Below are 10,371 nucleotides of genomic sequence, written 5' to 3' on the forward strand. Positions count from 1 at the left end.
ACATTAAAAAGAAAATGCATGAAAGGAAACGTGGTACAAGCAAATAACACAGGAGACCTGGGTCCCACGCTCTCCTGGTCTGCACAGGTTGCGCTTGCAGTGCAGGTCCAAAAGAGGCACTCAAGAAAGCTACTGCAGGCACTGGAGATACACTCAGGTGTTCCCTGACTGATTTATCACAGCAAACAGCCCTAGCCGGTGAGGTCTGCAACTCTGTCATTTTTCTCAGGAGAGACAGGAGGAAAGAAATCAATCCATAAATCATTTGGAAGTTGAAAACCCATCGTTTAGAGCACATAGGTGGGATTATAATCCAGCGGAAGAGAAAATAATAGAGCTAAATCTTGAACTGGTATAAATGAATGCAGAACTTAAAAAAAAATGCATATTTTGAAATCTGATGTCTCATTTCAGTCATTCAAACCAAATTATTTAATATGTGGTCAAATATTTTACAATAATCATAATTATCATACAGTTACACAAAAGACACTAAAGAGAACTCATCTTCTCTACACTGCCTTTCTAAATTAAATACAAAGGGGCGGGAGGGTGGAAAGAAATGAGAGAGTCCAAGGGGTGACTTAGTTCTGTATTAGTGAAGATATTTTGCTGCTTAGCTACTGCTGCTTCATGTGTGGGTTGTAGTACACCCCTCACTCCTGATTTTGCAAATACCACTACCCACAGGACCAAGTATAAAAGTTACAGTGCACAGCAAGCTTATTTGGGGATTTACAAGAAATACCGTGATTGAAGTGTCACCAAACCCTGGATCAGAAGAAAATCTGTTCTCTAAGGAAAAAAATGTTTCATTTAAAACAAAATACTTTATTCTTTTAAAAGTCTCATTTTCAACCTTTCCATTCTTCATTACGTATTTAGAAACATATTTGTTATCCCTCATTTAGTTGTAAGAACTTCACAGAAGAAGTGTTATATATCCGATAAAAATATTCTAAAATAGAATTAAAATAGAAGTCACTATTATATTTTCCATAAGGCTGAAATAAGTAGTTTATCTACAATTTCCATGAGTAATAAATGGAAATAATTTCTTTCCATAGTAAATTTTCCTGTAAACCAGAAAAAGTATGAGGAAAGAATTGATTTCACGGAACCGTAGTTTCAGTGAGGAAACAGTTGAGCCGGGAGAATTTTGTCAAGTCTCCTAGTGGTAGACTTGCTCCTGGAAGAGCTGACAGTGATACATTTGCATAGGATCAAGTGGCAAAATCAAATTGTGCTGAGGACATAGCAGCTCAGGCCCTTCCACGATCATCCAGTATTGAGCAGGGGCCACACAACCTCAGGTTTGCCTGCAGCCACTGTAAGCTCTCACCTTGTGCACTCACACAGGCTTCCCAGACTCAGAGGGCTCACTCCAAAACTCCCTTTAATCAATCGCTAATGAGCGATTGCTGCAATCCACACAGGGCTGTTTCCATCGTTCTGCAGACTTGCAGCAGGTTTGTGAAACAGCAACTTGTACCCATCAAACACAGCTGGGTTAACAGGCACCGTGAATCAATTTACTGGTCATGAACAGTAGTCAGCACTGAAATATTAATAACCATTTAATCTTTTTAAATGCTGAAAGGGGATAGTAAAACCTACTGAATGAATTGCGTGTGTACAAGCAAATGCAAAAATAAAGGACAGAGAAATCACAATTGTTCCTTCCCTGAGACTTTATAAGCCAAACTTCAGCCTAGAGCAATTTTTTACTGCTGAATTATAAACTCCTGGAAGTTGGGATTTATAATGGGGCTGCTAACAGACCCTTTACTACAGCTAGCAGGCGCCATGATAATGAAACAGGGCTTTGAAATGTGACATTTTAGGTCAGACAGAAAGGCTTGCAGACACACTGCTCTGGAAGACCAGGGGAGACGCTCATTACCCACTTGTGCTCTGTTCTGTATCTGTATTTTTAAACCAGACTGTGCATTGCAACTTATCACAAACTGCAACCATAATAATGGGCCAGTCTATTAAAACACAGTGGAAAGAGCACTACCAGTCAGACTACGGTGAGATAGGTTGTGACTAAATGTACCCAGAATACTCAAACCCTAGAAAAATTCTGTAGTGTGTATTTTAAAATCGGATTCTTGGGATCTACAATGCATGTTTTCCTTCCACACATACACCCCTTGCCGTATGGCTGTCTTTTCAGATCTTCAATTAGTTAATGCATCTCTATTAAACTAAGCTCCCAATTACACGTGCTTAATCTTATTATTTAAGGGAATGTTGGAATGTGGGGGTCTGATCCAGAGTCCCCAGATTTCAGAAGAAATCCTTGCTCACGGACACCAAATACAGTCTGAAAGGTGGTTCTCTAAACTCCCCCATGTGCAGTCCCCTTGGATTTCCTACAGGTTTTTGCCTGGCACACCGGCGATTAGACCATCCCTGATGAATGTCGTCCATCGTCCAAGCGATTATTATAAACCTATAAAACTGTTGATGAGGTTCCACACCTGTTTGCAGCCTATTCTTATGCTTCATTAACCTTAAACTGGACTTTCACCCTACCTCCAATCTGCTCTCACTGCAGCAAACCAGGTCATCCCCCTGGGCAGTCTTGGAGATTTCCATCTTCCTAATAGCAGCTTTTAAACACTTGGGCTGTTTCCCTGTCTCCCTTCAGTCTCAGTCCTCAAGAGGACGTTCCTGGAGCACCTGGAAGGTGAGCAAGTCCTCCCAAACACACGTAGGCAGCAGCACTCGGTGCATTTCAGTATCCTTTTGTGCCCTCTTTGCTCTTAGTGGCTGACAGCTGTGGCTGTGTGATCAAGAAGCCTTATTCCTCATCCTCAAATCATGGTGGTCGCAAAACATAAAGGGACTCCGTGAATACTCTTCTGTTGCATACATCATATAAAAGCAAGGTTCTCTTCTGTATCATAAACAAGCCATGGGCCTTTCAGCTTGCTGAGAAATCTCCTGAAACCCATGTGTGCTTTGTACATTTTTTCTGTATTAAAAGGAAACTAAGGCCCAACAGAAGCCTCCATCTCAGGAACCACCGCTTAAGGCAAATTACTTGGGAATAGCTCAGTGCTAGCTTTATGTATCATCACCTTCTCCACATACTTGCTACTTCCCAGAAACCTTGACAAAAATGAGTATTGGAACTCAGTTACAATTTTTAAAAATTAACCCATCTATTATCCCATCCCCTCTGCCCAAAAAGCTATTTTAATGTCCCCATAGTGTCACCAACAGAAGTGATTCAGCTCTCTGGCTTACTCACCATACCTACGGCAATCCCTGTCCCAGACACTAATTCCCATTATCAGCCTTCTCCACATTACGACTTGACTGCTTCCATTTAAATTATTTACTTTGAATCATTTTGACCCTAAACAATGGCTGTGTGGTGTGTGAAATGAGAAGCCAGATGATGGAGAATAAGTGACGAAGGCACACAGGTCATTTGTCTCCAGCAAACTTTGTCTGTTAGAAAAAACATATCTGCATATGCAGATGTCCCCTCCTGATTATTAGCTTCCTGGGACAATTGTGGCAGAGGGACTTCTCAGGGCCCCTTATTCCCACATCTGGCAGTTCACCAGGCAAGAGCAGGAATGGCAGAGAGCAAACTCTGTTTTCAGGCCACATCAAGCTAAAGGCACATTGCCAGTGCCATAAGAAAGAAAATTTTCCCATTATTGTTGGTTCTGTCCCCACCCCACCCCACCCACACCCCCAAAACAAGGACTATGGTTCTGGCATACTACAGGTAGATGGGACTCAAGCACTTAGATATAATTTAAAGGACGCTGTCTATACTGTTCAGTTTTGGTTTAAACCCAGTGATTTCCAGCAGCTTGTTGACAGGTCAGGGCCCCCTTGGCCATATAGTCTCATGCTGAGAACACCTATTCATGCACCCATACCATGGGTGGAAGAGAAGGCATCCACCACAGGCCCTCTTGTGGAAGGGACAAATAAACAGGCAGAAGTCTTTCATCTGTCCCTTCTGCCACCCAGGGACAGGGCCTAGGAGCAGTGACAGCAAGGCGGACAGGCATCTCTTGAGGCAGTGCCTGGCACCTGGGTGGAAAACAGGAGAACCAGTTTCTCAGCACTTGGGCAAGTGAAGCGTTTTGCAACAAGCTCCTTTCATGCTGCCAAGAAATTTTCACCTCCGAGAAGTGCTACAACTGCAGTTGCCAGGACCCTGGTTTGTTTTTTCAGTAATCAGTGTAGTAAAACTACAGGACACTTACTTTTGCCAGGAGCTCGTGACAACGCAGACACGTGTTCCAGTACAGCCCAAGTGGTGGCAGCCAGTTCCAGCGCTGGGATCAGGCTGCAGACACCGGATTCCAAAGAAGGCTGATCTCCGTAGTTTGCATGAATTGCCACAAGTGGTTATCCTCCCCTCACACTTCCAAAGAAGCAGCGGCAGCTGCAAAGGCCCAGTCTGTCCTGATCTGGGACCAGCTCTAACAAGAAACTTGAAAGGCTGCCCAGCACAAGCCTCCTATTGCTAGGAGCGCTGAGCTCAGAACTTTTTTTTCCTTACGGTTTGTAACGGTGCCAAGGAAGCAACTAGACATGTCAGGTGCGAAAACGACAACAGCTGAGTGACCTATTTTTCTGCTCTACCTAGGGTGGAAAATCTGCTGCTTCCCACATTCACATCCATGCATCAGCGCTGCCAATGTTATTTTCATCAACAAAACTGGAATTTTTACCGTTAACAATAAAATAAGGATATTTTAGAAAAAATGGAAAGTTCGCCTGCATCCTGAAAATTAAACACTCCAAATAAAGACATCTAATTGCCTCCTTGGTAAGGAAGGATCCCTTCTGTAGCCTAATGGGCTAGTACCAAACAGGAAAATCAGGAATGATTAGTTTAGGAACTGCATCCTTTGTAATTAAAGGAAAGCCTACACAGTTGGGAAGTACCAAAGTGAAGTTTCTTTCCAAACTGTGCTCCTTGAATCCTTGATACAGTCAGTTATAAACAACAAACAAAACAAACAAAAAAACCCCCACGCTTGTATTTTTAATGATGTTAAGCAAAAAGGGCAAATTTTGGTTTGACAAAAGCTATGTGGTTAGATTTTGAAAAAACAAACTCAGGAACTGCTTTGAAGTGCAATTTCTGGCTGCTACAGTCTGGGAAATAAAAAATAAAAATAATTAAAAAAAAAAAACAGGCAAAGCTTTGATTTTGTTCTCCACGCAAAAGCTCCAGCTTACAAAAACTGAATTTCCAAAACCAGAACTAAGAGAAGGTGATATCCAGGTTTGGATTATGTATTGGGAGAACTTCCCATCCTTATTTATTGAACATATTAGAAAACCCAATAGATGGGTAACACAAACACGCAAGTGAAAAAAAGCGTAATTTCTCTGGGCATCTTTCCTATGCTATCTACTTACTGCGACTCCAGAGGTGTTACAGGGAAAGAATAAATCAGCAAGAATAACACAATCCTCCAACTTCTCTCATCATTTGGAAGAACTGTTTAAGATGGTGCAGTGATTTTGGGGGAAAAAATTATCAAGTGCCCCATACATCAAAAAGATAGCAAAGCTGTTCCAGGCTGTTGATCTTAAACATTAAACCAAAGTGGTTTAAACGAGTAAATAAAGATCAGATCCACTGTATCACAAGTTCTGTTTTTTGTTTTGCTTAAGACTAAGCAATAAACACGGGAGTTAACACACAAGTTTCAGGAGTTCTGTAAGACTGCACAGAACTTCACCCACAGATTCCCAGCTGTGATCACCACCATGAACCTGGTGAAAATATATGGCACCTACACTTTGTTTCTAACAGTTATGCAATGTTTTTCCTACTGATAGCAGAAGCACCACCTAAAAGATACCTTTAAAAAAATCATACCATTTAAAAAAAATCATTTCAAAACAAAACAAAAAAAAAAACACACATGTACAAAGCCAAACTTGTAATAGCTTAGTATTCATGCAAGTGTTGACAGTTGATACTGTGCCAAAGAGCCTTTCAACTGTACAGCAGCTGCTTTATATATCTTCTGGACCTAAATGCAACTTGCAAGTTTGGGAGATCATTGGATACGATGCCAGATTAGTTTCTCCACTGGTGATATTTTATGCTAAAAATTTTTAGTCCCTGGGGCAGTAAATGCAAACTTGACCACACAAAATACTCACTCAGTCATCAATTGTTAGTTGTAGGCATGTGCCAGTTGGAGGCATTGCTTGTTTCTGCTTCTTGGCAATGCTTTTTGCAGTTGACTGAACTGTGTTTCATGCCTTACTGACATAAGAGTTTGAACTATCATTTGTGGAGGCAAGAATTGGATGAAGGATATTGAGTTGATGCTACAGTCTCTCTGCATACTGACTTCTCTCATCTTGTTTGTCCAAGTATTAAATCTCACACAACCTGAGCACATACAAACAGTGGCAGCACAAAATAAAAAAGCGGTTGGATTGGACCTTAACATCAGGTTATTATGATGAAACACTGAAATACTCTATACACATAAAAGAGCTGAATTAAGACTGCTGTGAGACCTTTAACTTCAAATTTACTCCCTAACATGGACAAATCTCAACTGTAAACAGTTATATGTGCCTAGTTAGAAGGCAATTAGAATATTTCACTTCTTTTACTATTCTATCACATTACCTTGTAACTTGGTTTCTATTTTGTAACAGGCCAAATGAGCACCGAGTAAATCTCAATTAAGGTGGCAAGCAAGTTTTATTACATTTTCCCCTGCTCTCTAAGGGAAAGAGAACCAAAACTGTTCGAAATAATTAATTTTTGAATGAAAGTTACCATGCTCTCTCTACTTAAAGGTAAAACATTTCTGAGCATCTAAATTTGTTTCATTTGATCTCAGGGAGCTTAGGAAAGTGAAAAATAGTTATCACAAAGTATAGCTAACAGTGCAAACTATGCCTGCTTCAAAGCTTTAAAGCCCCTAATATTGCTAGAGCTGGATAAAGAACTATGAAATAAATCTTTGCAATAATCTTGTGGTAAAAAGAAATTGCAGTTCTATGAAAAAAGCCTGGTCAGAACTACAAGTTCTTAGATGCTTAATTCATAAGTTTGAGCAGACCAAAGAGGGACAGAGTTTACTTCAAGAACTCCTTAGTAAATTTTTTCAGAATGTAAGAAAAAAATCTTTAAGTATGACCCGTTTCCTCACATTATTACTATTAGGGAAACGTGAAAATTAATTTTGTTTGTTTGTTTTTTACAGCTTACCAGAATTTTATTTGAAATAAAAACTTGAAGTCTATCTTAAAATTCCAGATTGGTTAAAGGAGATTTTACCAGAGGCATGAGCCTTCTTGGTCACATATTTAAGATAAGGGTTAAGAATCATTCGATCAAGAATAAGCACGTTATTAGCAGTAATAAGTAGAGCACTGCCACAAAACATGTGAAGGCAATAGAATAATGAGGTACCGGAGAGAGGACCTGAGGGTGTAGGAGCAAAGGATGCAGGTTTCTTCACCTGTACCGTGGATGACTCAACATTTTAAATTAGCCCTTGGTAATTAGGGAAAGGGACAGTGCTGGTGCAGCTGTCCTATTTACAGCTTCCTGAAACAGGGGCTGGTAGACAGTCAAGGTCTTCATCTATCATGTATGCACGGTGACTTTGATCTCTTGTGCATTGATCTCTTCGTCACCTTGAAACAGAAGTTAAGTCTGCTGTGCACCCCTGTTCTTATTTCTCCTGTTGGTTATCCCCTCCTTTGCGGTTTTACCTGCCCATACATTCTCCACCCACAAAGCCAACTAGAGGAGGAGCCAGAACATAACTGGTATTTCATTATTGCAGCCTCTCTTTGGCATCTTCGTGTCATAACAAATGCAAGAGATCTTCAGCTAATGTCTACCTGCACAGCCTCTTCGTCAACAGGGGCACCCCAGCTGAAGGTTTGATCCAAGCTAGGAAGCTAGCTAAAAATAGGTATCCATTCCAAGAAGTAAGAGGAAAAAATGCACAGGGTTCCTCTGTTTGAGGTTTTCTTAGCCTTACTACGAAATAACCCTTTCTGGTAGCTTATTTGAATGTGTTATTCATAGCACCAAATACTTCAGATCTTCAACAGGTAAGTCATATATAAACCTCTGTTAAATCAAATTTTTTTTTACAGAATACCTTTTTCTTAAATGTTTAGAGGACAAAATTGGAGCTAGCTTTTTCAAGCAACTTGAATTTAAGCTTTCTCTGCAAGTACATTTACATCATTCACCAACATATTTTTCCTGTTAACAAATCTTCCTCCCTTCCAGTTCAGAATTAAGCACTCTTACAAGCACTTAATAGGATGATGATAAAAGACGCAGAAGTACAACTGTAACCTGTACTTCTTTTCTCTAAAAAGAAAAGCAGTTGTCATAGGTTGGAATACCTGTAAAATCTTTGTCGTAGGTTAGTAACCTATAACATCTCAACACCTATTCCACTCCCCATCCAAAGACTATTATAAGGGTTACTCCAATTTTCTTTTATAAAACAGGCAGCGTTAGAGACCAGCACACGCTAAGAATTTGGAACAGAACCTAACGTAGGGAGGCAGAAAAAAAAAGAAAAACAAACAAAACACCAGAAAAAAAAAAAAGTAAAAGAAATTCCTACCTTTATGATGTTGCAGTCAAAGAGAACATAAGCACATTAGCTGGGAAGAGGCATTACGCTCGCTACTTTGACAAAGGTAAACACACCCTATCTGCACAACTCTTTCAAATTCTTCAGAGACCCACCCAGCAAAGCTGCACTTCAAGATTTCTGACTGAAGGCAATCCTGATGTCATACGTCCAACTCAGTGAAACTCGGGAGTAGTAATGCCGAGCGCCTTCCCTTGTGCTTGTTTCAACACAGCAGGTGAAGAAATGTTCTGAATCACATGGTACTCTGTTGCATGATGAGAATTTGTCTCAACTTATGTGGCTCTAGACATGCACAGGAAGATGCTGTGCCTGCCGATTGTGCAGGAAAGGAAGTCTCAAACAAGTCACTTCACACCAACGTTTTTAGATGCATTATTAGATAAAGTCAGGGTTTTAAAATAAAGGCAGAGAAAGGTTTCGTCTCCTACTGGCCAGCCTCAGGAATACTTCCAGGCTCAGTCAATTAAATGCTTTACAGGAAGAGTTTCAGTTCCTCAGAAGATATAAAGTGGAATTCTCGAAATACCTAAAGCAGAGGGAAGTTACACTAGCTCAATATATGCTTGGTTAGAGATACCATACAAACATCCATTTTACTTAACCCTTTTCCTTTTTTTTTTTTTTGGGGGGGCGGGGGGAAGGGGGGACTGGGGCAGGGGATGGGGAGGGCTTGCTTTTAATTAATTTAATTCCATGACTGAAGAATAAAGCTGAAAATCATTCCCCAACAGGTCACCCCAGTTTCAAATAATAAAATTAACAGCATTGTGTTGGCATAACATGATATTCTGATGGGTAGGACATCTCAACGTTGTCAGAAAGGAAGAAAAGAGTATCACTGACAAGCCAAGAGCATCTACATTTAGAATGTGCAGAGAACCTCTTTTTAGCCCTCTCTTTCTGCTTGCAGCCAGCAAACAGCTACCCATACAATAAAAACAGACACACTGAAGCTGGATCCAAGTTCCACCTCACCCAGCATAGTGTCTCTGAAGGAAGCTGACAGCTACTGAAGAGAGCAAGATCAGGATATGGTAACTGATGCTACCTCCAGCCTTCAGTAGTTTAGGGCTCAGACTCCTAAACCACAGGTGGTGTCTATGCACACAGAAATGGAGCATTCCTTCCTCCTGCACTCCCATTCCTGCCCTTAATTTCCACTAGTCCTTTTGAGTACATGGGAACTTTCATCATAAGACAGCAGTAGCGGTGACCCAGGCAATATTTGGATCCAGTTCATTTGCTTTCCCTCAAAGCAATTCAGGCTGAAATGTTTGCTTTGTTCACATAGCAGGTATTTAGTTTTTTTAGGTATTCTTATTTTCTAGCTTTTACAAGTCTTCAGTCCTTCCCTAAAACTGGGAGTGGTATTCAATAAACTGAAGCACCAGAGAAATATTAAACATGAAAAATTATTTCAGGCAGGTAGTATTATGGCTTTGCTGTTGCTTTAAATTATCTCCATGCTTTCCCACATCTGAACCACTCGTATGAACCAAGCAGAACATTTAGGAACACTTTGCCAATTAGGAGAGCCTACAGCAAGCTGATTCATGTATCACTTGGCTAATGCCAGTAATATAACAGGTAATTGGCACAAACACCTCTTTCACCTCTTTCTTTTGCCTCAATCCATAATTTCTTCACTGTTGCACTAAATTGAAAAAAAAAAAAAAAAAAACACCTTTTGTTTGACTGGGGCAGATTTGGGGCTGCT

At 40.5% G+C, this 10,371-nt stretch overlaps 1 protein-coding gene across 7 annotated transcripts in view; it reads right to left on the reverse strand.

Moving 5' to 3' along the window:
* CERS3 (ceramide synthase 3) overlaps positions 1-10,371 on the reverse strand; it is a 54,093-nt gene that overhangs the window by 37,721 nt on the left and 6,001 nt on the right. Inside the window, exon 1 of one of the 7 annotated variants that reach the window (XM_040569711.1) lies at positions 8,622-9,162. The exons of 3 other annotated variants lie outside the window; for them this stretch is intronic. Coding sequence is in view for 1 of the 4 variants with exons in the window: in XM_040569710.1 (XP_040425644.1) it covers positions 2,542-2,576 (35 nt within the window). In the remaining 3 variants the exon portion in view is untranslated. Of the gene's footprint in view, positions 1-57; positions 167-2,541; positions 3,706-4,241; positions 4,892-8,621; positions 9,163-10,371 lie in introns of those variants that run through there. 3 more of the 7 variants (XM_040569715.1, XM_040569710.1, XM_040569716.1) reach the window with 3 other exon arrangements.

This window comes from Cygnus olor, chromosome 11 (genome assembly GCF_009769625.2).
Source record: "Cygnus olor isolate bCygOlo1 chromosome 11, bCygOlo1.pri.v2, whole genome shotgun sequence".
Taxonomy (NCBI): domain Eukaryota; kingdom Metazoa; phylum Chordata; class Aves; order Anseriformes; family Anatidae; genus Cygnus; species Cygnus olor.